The sequence below is a fragment of the Lissotriton vulgaris genome, chromosome 6, assembly GCF_964263255.1.
Source record: "Lissotriton vulgaris chromosome 6, aLisVul1.2, whole genome shotgun sequence".
NCBI classification, from domain to species: Eukaryota; Metazoa; Chordata; class Amphibia; order Caudata; family Salamandridae; genus Lissotriton; species Lissotriton vulgaris.
This window is the reverse complement of record NC_141694.1, coordinates 1,119,791,663-1,119,805,803: the sequence shown is the minus strand read 5'-3', so window position 1 is coordinate 1,119,805,803 and position 14,141 is coordinate 1,119,791,663. Positions and strand designations below refer to the sequence as shown.

The following is a 14,141-nucleotide window of genomic DNA, read 5'->3' as shown; positions in this document are numbered from 1 at the left end:
CTGGGTAGGTACTCTGACTAGGTCAGAGCCTGCCTCCGATACCAATGTCAACCCCACTAAAGTCTTAGGGGGAACACTACCACTACTAACTGAACTAGGGGTTGCAGGTGCCTTAGGGGCAGTAGTGGTAGGAGCTGGGCCTTTCTTGGTGCACTCACTAAACCAGTGAGTATTACTTTTACAGTACTGGCACCATGGTTTCTTCTGACCATTATTCTTCTTCTTTTGGGAGTTCTGGGACCCACCCTCTTTAGATTGTTGGGGCCCTGTTGAAGACTTCTGGTCATTTTGTTTACTCTCATTACCCTTCTGGTCTGCTTTCTTCTGGCCACTGTGAGAAGTTGGCCTGATATGCAGTGCTCACTTTTCTAGTGATCACTATGTATCAGTCCAAACGACCCTTATTGATGATTGCTTGTAAGTCAACCTTATAGACCAGCTATCCTAGTAGCATGGACAAGAGCAGTCTTTAGGCTAAACTCTAGAGGGCGTGTTAAGCCAACTGTTATACCATCACATATACCCCTTGAACACCAAGTGAAAGGACACCACACAAGTTGTTATGAAAATAGAAGGATATTTATTTATAACAAGTCTACCCTGAACTCTTTATGAGTCAGGGAGCTAAGCACACAACAAAACTCTTACGAAAATACTTCAAGTTGCACAATTTACACAAATGCCCGAGGGGCACGAAAAACCATATACTCTAAAAGTGGAATGCGAAATACTAGCAGGTAAGTAACAAGATCCAGAGGCTTCAGGATCGCTAGGACTACACTACTGAACCCTAAGGTTAGGAGCAGGAGGCCTAGGGAGATCGGGTGCAGTGTGTGCACTCTCACGCGGGATGCGGGACAAAGTCTATGGATGCTAATTTTCGTAAAGTTACTGTTATTGGACGAATCCGACTAGCTAGACTGAAAACGACAAAGGATCTGGACACTTGGATAGTGAACCTATGTTGGAGCACCGAAATGCTCAAGTTACCTAGTCCAGGGGCTGCGGCTGCATAGGGTTCAAAAGACGTCGGGAATCCTCGTTGAAGTCTATGGAGCCTGAAAGAAGAAGTTGCTGGCATGCGACCAGTGAAGATATTCGGAGGGATCCAAGCCTGGATCGATGATGGAGACGACCTGAAAGCAGAGGGGACTAGCCAGTGATTAGGTGGGCACCAGGATGGCACCGGATGAAGTCACCGCGACCAGGTGAGTGGGCGACGCTGGACTCTGCTGTCTCTCGGACCAGGAGGCGTTGTCGGCGACCAGGCTGGAGGTGCGAGCTGTCCCACGAAGGTGTCTGCTGTCGGCGATGCTGGACCCAGGATTGGGGCAACAAACCTTGGCAAAGTCAAGCCCACGCGGTGGAGTCAAGATGGCGTCTGGAGTGGACCAGGAGGGTCCGGGGTGCTCCTCTCTTGGAAGGGAGCAAGGGCCAGTCTGGAGCAACCAGGCCAGCGATGTAATCGTCGTGGTTCGTCATCAGGAGGGCCACTAGCCAGCAGGCAAGTGACCGGACAACGCGGTGAGCAGCAAAGAGCAGAAGGGCCCCACGCAGATCTCGTGGATGCTGGGGGGCTGGACTTCGGTGCTGGAGCTGCTCAGGGTTAGGGCTTCTCAAACCCCAAAGCACTCACTCGAGGATCCCTCGGCGGTCGTGCTGGATAAGCGTCGTGTAGGTTTTGAAGATGGCCTGTCCCTCAGGTCTCGTCACACCCACGAATCTCAGCTGGGCTAATGATGCAGGTAGAGGTCAGAGATGCCAGGGAATCCGGGTCTCGTCGAGCTGGTCAGTCTTGATCCGGAGGATGGACGTGCAGCAAACCGCAAGCGCTTAGATTGTGCCCGCTGGTGCAGGGTGGCTACTCCTTAGCCACAAGGGAGAGTCTTCAGAAAAGTTCATGAGTTCTTTCGTGGAAAGTAGTCAAGATTCAGAATTATCTAATTTGGGAAGGGGGCCCGCTCCTACCTTTATTCTAAAAAAAAGGGGCTGGCACGCGACTAGGTCCTGCCCATGGGTGGGACCAGGAGGGGGGTGGTTACACCCCCTCCCTTGTCCAGACTTTCCCCAGCTCAGGGGCTGGTGTGCCCCTGGAACTGGTTCAAGCCGGCATATGCACAGTGAGCACCGGGGTGCCACTTGCAGTCATCTTCCTCTCAGCCCTGCCTACCTGGGATACACAAAACCCTGTCTGGGATGGTGCTAGCACCGCCCCTGACAGGAAACCCTTTGTCCAAGCTCTCCTCGCTGGAAGGACTCCCAGCAGCAGGAGGTCAGACTTGTGTCTGTGGTGGCAGCATCCATTTTGTGGAGCTGAGGCTGTGTTAAGCTTTAACCGGGGTTCACAGTTACATACATGTCGTGTCCCTCTAGAAGGGTGGAATGCTAACCCCGTCGCCAGAATTGGCGAGGGGTTAGTATTCCAATTCGTATGACACCTTACTCGACATGTTTTGATAAAGCGATACCAAAGTTGGCAAATAACCGCGAGGATTATAAGGCACTTAAGAGTATATGGTACGCGTTATCATGGAACAGCTATTAGGACTTGGTTCCGCAAGCTGCAAACGGGCTCAGCACTCTGCCTTCAGGATTGTTAAGGCCTGCCATAGGAGGGACTCATAGGAATATATGGGTCCATTTTAGGGTTAGATATAGGAATACTATATCTAAAGCAAAGGGTGATTACACCACCTTGCCCCAGCTGCCAGTTGTGTCAGATTTGGATGGCCAGCCAGGGGTGGCATAATACATGCTGCAGCCCCTGGTAGGCCCTGGGTACACCTATGCCCTGGATACCTAAGGTATACGGTACAGGGACTGATAAGGTGGCCCAGTACCAATTAGTAAATGCACCTAAGGTACATGTGTGTCAATTTAGAGAGAGAACAGCGAGGCTGTGGGTCTGATTAGCAGGCCCACAGCCAGGGAAAGTCGTAAACCAGTGAAGCAAAAAACAAAAATCTGGGGTGATCATAGGATTGCAGACCCTACTCTCCTACACTTACGCTCCCCTCAGCGGCCGTGAGGACTAAGCTCCTCACCGAGGTCCTCAAACCACAGTCAAGCTCGGTCGAGCCTCTGCTGCCGTTCAATGAGGCCTTATCTGACGTTCTGCTGGGCACCTGGTCCAAGCCCACCTCAGGACAGCCTGTGGACAGGAACGTGGCCAGACGCTACCGCCCGGCTCGAGGTGACCCAAGCTTCCTGTCGACCCACCTAACCCCCGAGAGCCAGGTTATCCCGGCCTCTAACTCCCAGACCGCGTTCCCGTCGGCCCCTCCCGACGAGGAATCCAAGAGGTTTGAACAATTTGGCAAGAAGGTGTTCTCGTCCCTTAGTCTGGGACTGCGGTCCGTCAACACCGCATGCCTCTTGGGCCGTTACACCCACACGCTGTGGGGCACGGTTGCGGACGTGCTGCCACAATGCCCTGAGGAGGTCAGGGCTAAACTCGCCCAAGCCCTAGTGGAGGGTCGATATGCGGCACGGAACTCTATCCGGTGTGGACTGGATACCACCGATACGCTAGGCAGAGCGATGGCCACGACAGTGGAGGTCAGACGCCACACCTGGCTACGGTGCGCTAATTTTTCGGCCAATGTCCAGGCTACACTTCTGGACATGCCGTTTGATGGCCGTCGCCTGTTCGGCGACCATGCAGACCACGCGCTTGAGCGCTTTAAGGACTCCAGGGCTACAGCCAAGTCCTTGGGCCTCTCGGCCCCGCGCCAGCAAATTGGTGCCTTTCGCTCCTTTCGTGCAAAGGAAGGGGCGCCCCCACACGGACCGTCAGCCACACGCCGCAACAGAATCTTCAGCGCGGTGGCGGCCGTGGGAACCTCCGGGGAGGCGGTCGGGGTCCAAGGCGAGGCCAGTCCGCACCCGCAGCATCCACCTCAAAACTTTCCTAGTCCGAGTTTTCAGGCCCATGTGACGCCAGTGGGGGGCAGGGTCCGCCATCACCTCTTCCACTGGCGCACAGTCACATCGGACAGGTGGGTGCTGCAAATCGTCCGAAGGGGCTACTCCCTCCCCTTCGAGGTGACCCCTCCAGCCATGCCACCCTAGTACCACCGCGTGTCGGGGGACCACTTGCAACTTCTGCAGGAGGAAGTTACGGCCCTCTTGGCCAAGGGGGCCATCGAGCGTGTTCCTGGGCCAGAAGTAGGGTGTGGTTGTTACTCCCACTACTTTCAGGTACCCAAGAAGGGCAAAGGGGGCCTACGCCCTATCTTGGACCTACGGAACGTCAACGACTTCCTCCGGAAGGAGAAGTTCAAGATGTTGACTTTGGCTCAGGTCTTGGCTGCCCTAGACCCGCAAGACTGGATGGTGGCGTTGGACTTGCATGACGCCTACTTTCATATCCCCGTCCTGCCGGTCCAACGACGTTACCTGCGGTTCACGGTGGGCCTCGAGCACTTTCAGTTCACCGTGCTCCCCTTTGGCCTTACCAGCGCCGCACAGGTGTTCACGAAAGTGATGGCGGTGGTCGCATCTCATCTGCGCCGGTTAGGGGTTTCAGTCTTCCCCTACCTCGACGACTGGTTGTTGAAGGCGGGCTCGCCATAAACAGTCGTCAACCACCTCCAGATTACGGCGGATCTCCTGCACCTGCTGGGGTTTTCCATCAACGTGCCGAAATCACACCTGTGCCCCTCCTAAAAGCTCCTCTTCATCGGAGCTGTTCTGGACTCGGCGCAGTTTCGGGTTTATCATCCCGAGCAGCGAGTCCGGGATATTCAGGCTCTGATTCCGATCTTTCAGCCTTTATCCCGGGTTTCGGTCAGGTTGACGCTGCGGCTCCTGGGGCTGATGGCTTCCTGCATCATCCTTCTGGTGCATCACGCCCGGTGGCGGATGCGGGCTCTGCAGTGGGACCTGAAGTTTCAGTGGGCCCAGCATCAGGGCAACCTGTCCGACCATGTCCTGATCTCGGAGGGCACTGCGAGACAGCTGCAGTGGTGGCTCACGGACCGCGATTGGGTCAACGGCAGATCCCTCTCCCTTCCCCAACCGGAGCACGTGGTTGTGACGGACGCGTCCCTCCAGGGCTGGGGAGGCCACATGGGAGAGGCGGAGATCAGAGGCCTCTGGTCTCCGGCGGAGTCCCAGCTCCATAGCAACCTTCTGGAGCTGTGTGGCGATTCATCTGGCACTGAAAGCATTCCTCCCCTCTGTCCGAGGGAGTGCAGTGCAGGTGTTCACGGACAACACCACCGCCATGTGGTACTGCAACAAACAGGGCGGTGTGGGGTCCTGGACCCTCTGTCAAGAGGCTCTGCGGCTCTGGCAGTGGCTGGAACATCAGGGCGTGACCCTGGTGGTTCAACACCTGGCGGGTTCTCTGAACGCCAGGGCGGACGAACTCAGCCGACGGTGCTCGATGGATCACGAATGGCGTCTGAACTTGGACGTGGCGCAAGGCCTCTTTCTGCGATGGGGAGAGCCTTGGTTAGATCTATTCGCCACCGAAGAGAACGCGCAATGTCATCAGTTCTGCGCGTTGGAATTTCCAAGGCGGCACTCGCTCGGCGACGCATTTCGTTGCGAGTGGAGTTGCGGTCTGTTAAACGCCTTTCCTCTATACCACTTCTGCCCAGAGTGCTGAAGAAGATCAGGCGCGACCGGGCCCAAGTCACTCTTGTGGCTCCGGACTGGGCTCAAAGCTTCTGGTATCCCGAGCTACTCAACATGTCAGTCGGTCCCCCGATCCGTCTGCCTCTTCAGGAGGACCTTCTGTCGCAGCAACAGGGGACGGTCCTCCACCCGAACCTGTCCAGTCTCCACCTCCATGCTTGGAGATTGAGCGGCGGCTGTTGAGGCCATTTGACTTGCCTCCTGAAGTTTGTAATGTTATTCTGGCAGCCAGGCGTCCCTCCACTAAGTCGGTATACACCTGCCGGTGGAACATTTTTGTGGCATGGTGCACAGCAAAGGCTGTGGATCCCCTTTCTGCCCCTCTTTCTGAAGTTCTTCTCTTCCTTCTTTCTCTTGCCCAGCAGGGCTCTGCTCTGGGCACTATCAAGGGCTACCTTTCTGCCCTTTCGGCCTTCTTAAGGCTGCCTGATCAACCTTTTTTGTTCAAGTCCCCTATAGTAACTCGTTTTCTGAAGGGCATCACGCACATGTTTCCACCTGTCTCTTTTGTGATGCCACAGTGGGACTTGAACCTAGTTCTTACTTTCCTGATGTGCGCTCCCTTTGAGCCACTTCACTCTTGTCCTCTCCGTCTTCTCACTTTGAAGACAGCTTTCCTGGTTGCCATCACCTCTGCCAGGAGAGTGAGTGAGCTCCAGGCTCTATCTTGCAAACCTCCCTTCCTGTCTGTGCATCCGGACAAAGTGGTGTTGCGTACAAAGCCATCTTTCCTGCCCAAGGTAGTCTCTGCTTTCCACATCGGGCAGTCCATCACCTTGCCCTCCTTCGTCCCGCCTCCGCATCCCTCAAAAGATGAAGAGCGGCTCCATCGTCTGGACCCAAAACGTGCGCTTTCATTCTATGTGGATCGCACACGCCAGGTCCGGGTGGATGACCAACTCTTTGTTGGTTACGTGGGTGCGAAGAAGGGACGGGCGGTGCATAAACGGACCATCTCTCGGTGGGTCGTCTTATGCATCAAGGCGTGCTACTCCTTAGCTAGAAAGGAGCCTCCAGTTGGGCTAAGGGCCCATTCCACTCGGGCCACGGCGGGTACTACTGCCCTGGGTCTGGGAGTCCCCCTGCAGGACATTTGCCAGGCGGCTACGTGGGCCTCGCTGCACACCTTTGCGAGGCACTACTGCCTGGACAGCCAAGTCCGGAGGGATGGCTTCTTTGGCCGTTCCGTCCTCCAGGACTTCCTGGTGCGAGTATTGGTTCGCAGACCCTCCACCGGGTTGGTATTGCTGGGGTATCTATTCTAAGGTAAGGAATCTAATACTAACGTGTTTCTTTCAGATGAACAAGTTACTTACCTTCGGTAACGATATATCTGTAAGAAACAGTAGTTAGTATTAGATTCCTTACCGCCCCACCCATCCTCCCCGTTCTGCGAACTGATACCTAGGGTTAAGGTTTTTCCCCTTTCAGGGCCCAAGTTTCATGGCACCAGTGTTGGTTCTAGCATGGCTCTGCGTATCTGGCGCGGAAAAGCTGTGTCTAAGAACTGACGTCAGCGCGCATGGGCGGCGTCTAAGTACTCCGACGTCATTCCGGCGCAGACGACGCTGACGACGGACGCGGAGACAGAGACAACGCCTTTCGACGCGCATGGGTATTGCTACGCAAAAATTTCCGGATCCAGTCTGACGCCTGTGGATATTCTAAGGTAAGGAATCTAATACTAACTACTGTTTCTTACAGATATATTGTTACCGAAGGTAAGTAACTTGTTCGACAACAAGCAAAATGTGGGGATAACCACGAAAGCAGACCCTACTTTCCTACAGGAAGCCTTTGAGGGGCACTGCCTTTCTATGCTGTTCCTGCTTGGGGGTAGGTTTGAAGCCCCTCCAGCCAGAGCAGGCTTTATTACCGATCCACAAGAGCAAAAGGCTCCCATCTCAGGGGTCAGAGTCAGGCTTGAGGTAGCAGGCTGGTGAGGGTCAGTTAGGCATACACTAGCGATTTGGTAGTTTCAGGAAGCATTTCTTAAATAAATCCGACACTGGCATCAGTGTGGGATTAAGCTGAGCTGTTTGATACCAAACATCTTGGAATTCAGTGAAGCCCTCGTGGAGCTGTGGAACTCGTAGTGACATTCAGTATGGCTTCACTGTGCATTTATAATATTTAAGAATAGACTTAGACACTATAGGGGCTTATCTTCTCCTGGAATTATGCCCTCACATGAGTTATAGTGCACCCTGCCTTAGGGCTCGAAGGCCTGCTGTAGAGGTGACTTACCTATGCCGCTTGCATTGCTGGTCACATGGCCTATGGTACCATTGGTACCTTTTACAAGGGACTTAAATGCAAGCCAGAGGTGTGCCAATTGTGGGGACAATTGTACCGTTTTGGGAAAGAACACTGGTACTGGGAACCTCGTTAGCAGGGACCAATTACTCTATAGTCAAAGTTGCTTTACAAGCCAGGAAAAAAGTGTGTTGGGGGGCGGGGGTACTACAACAGAAACCCACTTTCCTACAGCATTGAATTTGTAGGCGGCCTATTTCCATGCTCCCATCCTGCCTGTCCACAGGCTTTACCTGACGTTCATGGTAGGTCACAAGCACTTAGTCTTCCCTCAGTGACAGTGATGACAACCATCTTGACAGAGGTGCTGCAACCAGGAGTGTCCCTCTTAGAACCACTTTTCCTCTTCAACAAAGCACTTACGGACGTCCAACTTAAGACCTGGTCGAAGCCCAGTATAGAGGCTTCTGTGAATAGGACAATTTACCGCCCCACACCAGGGGACCCATACTTCCTCACCCAACACTACCTCAGAGAGCTTTGTGATCCAAGCCTTTACATCCCATATAAATCCTGGTGCATTCCCTATTGCATTCCCAGATAGGATATCCAAGAGGCTGGACACTTTTGAGAAGAATAGGTTTTCTTCTGCCAGCTGGGCGATGCGGTCTGTGAACACTACGTCCCTTTTGGGCCGTTATTCCCACGCCCTGTGGGATAGGGTTGCACAGGTGCTGCTAGTGGTCCCGGAGGAGTCCTGTGTTGTACTTTCTTGGGCTGTTGCTAATGAGAGCGATGCAGCGAAGTTCACAATACGATATGCAGAGAACACCACCGACTCACTAGGCAGGACGCTTCTGTCGAAGGTGGCCTTACGTTGCCACACCTGGTTTGAGAACGTCTGGTTTTTCTGGGGATGTCCAATCATCTCTCATAGACATGCCCTTTAATGGCTCCCATCTCTTCAAAGACAAGTCGGACTCTGCGCTAGAACGCTTTGAGGATGGAATGACTACAGCCATATAATTGGGTCTCTCCATGACCCCCTGTCACCCACAATCCCCCTTTCGACTCCTTTCCAACTGCTCCTTTACACTCCCAGCCACAGTACCGCGCATGCCTCCCAGCCGGTGCATGGCCCAGGGGCACAGTACCCATAGACCCAGTGTGGGTCGAAAGCCAGCGGTCAGGCAGAATATACCCCAAGTAGGCTCCAAACACTCTTAATCTGCCTTCATGCTATCATGGGCAGTCAGTTGGCGGCAAGATTCGCCATCACCTGCCACGCTTGAGGTCCATAACATTGAACAATATTTTTCAAATCGTCTGAGGGGGTTGCTCCCCCCTCCATTGCTACCCTTTCCCCCATACTACAATCTTATGACGGACTGATGGAGGAACATTGGTCTCTTCTCGCCCAGGAAATCACAGCTTTCTTGGCCAAGGGAGCTATAGAGAGGCTTCTGATGCCAGAAGTGGGTCTTGGTTGCTATTCTGGCTGCTTCTTGGTGCTCAAAAAAGACAGAGGTCTTCATCCTCTACTAGATCTAAGCCCTCTCAATTAATTCCTCAAGAAGAAGCTTAAAATGCTCACCCTGGCTCGGTTCCTGTCTACCCTGGAACCAGGAGACTGGATGGTTGCAGTGGACTTGCAGGACTCGTAACTCCTCATTCCCGGCGTGCCAGGCCACAGATGTTGCCTACGATTAACGTTTGGCTGCAAGCACTTTCAGTTCACCATGCTTCCCTTTGGCCTTACCAGCGGCCTTCAGTTGTTCTCCAAGGTGATGGCTGTGGTTACATTTTATCTGCGAAGATCAGGGTGCCAGTCTTCCCTTATCTAGATGACTGGCTGTTAAAAGTGGGCTCACCCCAGTCTGTGTCCCACCTCCAGACTACAGCTAATCTCCTGCATTCACTGGAGTTCGTTATCAACATGCGGAAGTCCCACCTGACTGCCTCTCAGAGGGTCCCTTTCATCTGAGCTGTAATGGGCACACTGCATTTGTGGACTTATCCGCCATAACAGCAAGTCCAGGATATTCAGGCTATGATACTGATGTTTCAGCCTCTAGCCTAGATTTCGGTGAGACTGACTGAGGCTGCTGTGACTCAAGGTCTTATTCATCCTGCTGGAGACACATGCTCAGTGGCATATGCGGGCTCCGCAGTGGGACCTGAAGTTCCAGTGGTCGCAACACCAGGGGAATCTCTTTGACATGGTCCAGACCTCGAAGGGAACTGGAAAATATCTTCAGTGGTGGCTAATGATCCACAAATGTGTTAACGGCAGACCCCTCTCCCTTCCCCAACCAGATCTGGCAGTCATGACAGATGCGTCACTACTGGGATGGGGTGCGATCAGAGGACTCTGGTCGCCGTCAGAATCCGGACTTTAAGTCAACCTGTTGGAGCTCTGAACAGTACGATTGGCATTGAAAACATTCTACGCTCCATCATGTGAAGGCTAGTGCAAGTGTTCATAGACAACACAACCTCTAAGTGGTACTGCAACAAACTTGGCGGGGTGGTTTTCTGGACCCTTTGTCAAGAGGCCCTGCATCTCTCCACATGGCTGGACTGCCAGGGCATATTCCTGGTGGTTCAACGCCTGGCGGGCTCTCTGAATTCCAGAGCAAACAAACTCAGCTGAAGATGCCTAGAGGATCGCAAATGACGTCTCCATCAGGATGTGGTGCAAGGCCTCTTTCAGCTTAGGGAAGAGCCTTGATTAGATCTATTCCCAACCACCAGGAACGCGCTATGTCAGCAGTTCTGCGCTCTGGAATTTCTAAGGTGGCTCTCACTCGGATACACTTTTTATCTCAAGTGGATCTCAGGCCTCCTGTACGCCTTTCTGTCCAGACCACCTCTGCCCGGAGTTTTCAAGAAGATCAGGAATGGCTAGGCCCAAGCCATCCTTGTGAATCCAGACTGGGCACAGAGAGTCTAGTATCCCGAGCTGTTTAGCATGGGCATTGGTCCTCCGATCAAGCTGCCCCTCCGGAATGATCTTCTTTCGCAGCAGCAGGGGTGGGTCCTCCACCGAACCTGTCAACTCTACGCTGCCTTGTGTGGAGATTTAGCGCCAGCATTTGGCATCTGTCTACCTTTCTCCTGAAGTCAGTAATGTAATCTTGGCAGCCAGGTGTCCATCCACCAAGACGGTATATGCCTACCGTTGTCAAAATTTGTGGCATGGTGTTCATAAAAACCCCTTTCTGCCCCCCTTTCCCAAGATATTCTTTTTAAACTTTCTCTTGCTCTGCTTTGGGCACTCTCAGGGCTATCTGTCTGCTGTGGGGTTTGTTGGAGCAATGAATAGATATGCAGTGCGGAAATGAGCCATCTCCAAATGGATCATGCACTGCTTCAAAATCTGCTACGCATTGGCCAAAATGCATCCACTTGAGGGTTTACATGCTCATCCCACCAGAGCTAAGGCTGGGAGTACTGCGTTGGCATGCAGAGTTCCGGTCCTGGATATCTGTCAGGCAGCAATGTGTCCCTCAATGCTCACGTTTACTAAGCATTACTGTCTGCTCTGTTGAGATGGGCTTTTTGTCCATGCGATCCTGCAGGACTTCATCATCTGAAATTAGTCCTCAGACTCACTTCCTGGCAGGTATTGCTTGGGTATCTTGTCTAAGGGAAGTAATCTGTGCTGGAAGTCTCTATGAGATAAATAAGTTACTCACCTTCGGTAACACTTTACCTGGTAAAGACTCTATCTAGTTGCAGATTCTTCATCAACCCACCCATCCTACCCGCCCTGCAAATGGATTTTACAGATTTGTTTTCCTTTTCAGGGCCCTAGTTTTCCACACCAGTGGTCACTGTACTGTGCACTTATGGCATTGAAAGTAGCGAAAAGTAACTGACATCAACACGCCTGGGTGGGAGCTGTAGGCACCGGGTACATCACATCCAGAGCAGCCGAGTATGCCATGCTGAGCCGAATGCCGCCACCTACCGGTGCTCAGGGGTGCTGCTCATGAAAATAATTCCAGATCCAGTCTGATGCCTGGGGATAGCTGTATGTTTTTGTATGGTCTGGTTTGTTTATCTTAGACCTCATCATTCTCTTTAAGCTTTTTAACTGCACTTCATTAAACTTTTGCCATACAGGACCAGATGAACATCAGTCAATGGAGCATTTGTCTCTGTTATATAAATTGTACTTAAGCTTGTTTACATTACGTAAGGTTCAGCATACCTCCTATGCACTGCTAAAGACAACACCACTTGGCAAGATTAGTACATACTTAGCCCTGTTCTGAAGGAGAACTATGACATTGCCGTGTACTTGCCTGCTGTACAGTAGCATCGTTCACTTTTATTTCGGCCCCTCATTGCACACATTATTTCAAAATGTGCTGAGTCTTGGAACAAACCAAAGCTTGAACTCTCATCAAACTAGCACTACTGGGTGTTGAAGCTGGTTTATGGACTTTTGTGGGCCTTTACATTGCTTACAAGGGCATTTCTGTGATTTATTAAGTTAGAGACCTAAATGCTTTATTCTGCCTACAATAAACGGTCACTCGTATTGTCTCAAATAAGGCATTAAAGTGTCACACAAACGCAGTTAATGCACGAGTGTCACACACGAGTAAGCTGAAAACATGGCAGCTATGTTAATAAAGTTTGGGGAAAAAAGACTGTCTCTTTGTTTAACTCTGCCTCAGAATCTCATCCCCACCCTCCCCCAATTATTTTTTTTTGATTTCCTTTGGTGTGTTCTAATTTCACCAAAATAACATTGCTACTGTCTACAAACTACAATACTCCAATTTTTAGACTGTGAAACATTGAAAGGACATGTTTCATTTTTCGAGCTGCACTGTAGTGTGCTACATTTACAAAAAAAAACTCTAGTTAATCACTTTTTTAATGCATTTTTGCTGTTCAGCTTATTTTAAAATGTGTATGTCTGCTTTAGTAATGGAAATATGTTAAAGGACAAACGGAATGGGTAAGAAAAATGATGGCTTTTGTGTGTGTTCTAGGTTTCTTCAATTTAGGTTAGGACCACAAAGAATTTAACCAGGTTTCCCTACATATCTTGAATGCCATAGCATAGATCTACTATGCACCAGCGACCCTCCTAACCACAATTTAAAAATAAATACTTTTTGATGAGGCTTATTGAGTATCTTCATCTTCTCCAAAATGCTGTGTGTGAGATGCACAATAAGCAAAACTAAATAGATAAAATATTCAGAACTTGTTCATATATTTTGTAAGTTTGCATTATTGATTTTGGTATTACAAACGTCTGTAATACTGTGGTGTTCACTAGATTAATTTAAATAATGTAGTGTACTATTCAAGATCAAGCATTCATTTCATGGTTTGATTAGTTTTAATATGTAATATTTTGACCTAATGAATTGACCTGGTTGTAGAAAGTCAGTTATGGGAAGTAAAGTATTGCCATCTATATTTTGAACGCAAAATAAATCCACTTGTTTCCCTAATTTTATTTCCTCAAGTACCATAGTCACAGGCCAAGTGATAGGTCTTTGTTTTCATTCACATAGAGAGCGAAGGCTTTGTCTACATGTGGAGGCACCCCTGCTTTCCTTGGTTTTACCCCTCAGTCCATCTTGCGTTCAAGTCTTCGCACCACACCCATGGAATCTCCTTGTGTATCACCAGGAAGATCTGTTACTCCTCCTTTGCGCTCAAAGGAAACGAAAATCACTTTTGTGGAGGAAAATGGCAGTGATAAGTGGAGCTGTGGGGTAAGTTCATCTTTTAATTTTGAGAAGTTGAGGAATTTATTGATTATTATTGTTATGTTTTTATATACCACATAAAAGGCAATGAGCATCAGAGCACTTTTCATAAGCATCTGTATAGATATTGCATACAACAAAGTGAGGAACGAAGTTGGAGCAAGCAGTGACAATACAAGTAGCCAAAAGCTGATTAATGAGTCAGAGCCTGCAGCCACTCCGTGAAATAATTACCTATTTGATAACGAGGGAGAGTAGAGAAGACATTCCTCTGAAGCGGTCATACTTGGCAATAAGGTGATGTTACATTATTAATGGTAAATACATGAACAGTAATCCATGCACAGTCAAGTAGTAAGTGGATATATAGGATCAATCTTGGCTGTAGATAGGTAAGGCTTGCATAAGGTTGCCATTTAAGTCTGTTCTGCTTAATTGCAACATCATGAGAAGCATTGGCTGAGGATAAGGCATTCATCTGCTTTTTGTTATTTTCTGAAT

The 14,141-nt window shown here is 50.5% G+C and overlaps 1 protein-coding gene across 3 annotated transcripts in view; it reads left to right on the top strand.

Annotated features, from left to right (window-relative positions):
- AHCTF1 (AT-hook containing transcription factor 1) overlaps nt 1-14,141 on the top strand; it is a 1,100,496-nt gene that overhangs the window by 503,714 nt on the left and 582,641 nt on the right. For all 3 annotated transcript variants that reach the window (XM_086927206.1, XM_086927204.1, XM_086927205.1), the window contains exon 28: nt 13,443-13,646. In XM_086927206.1, the coding sequence (XP_086783332.1) occupies nt 13,443-13,646 (204 nt within the window). The remainder of the gene's footprint in view (nt 1-13,442; nt 13,647-14,141) is intronic.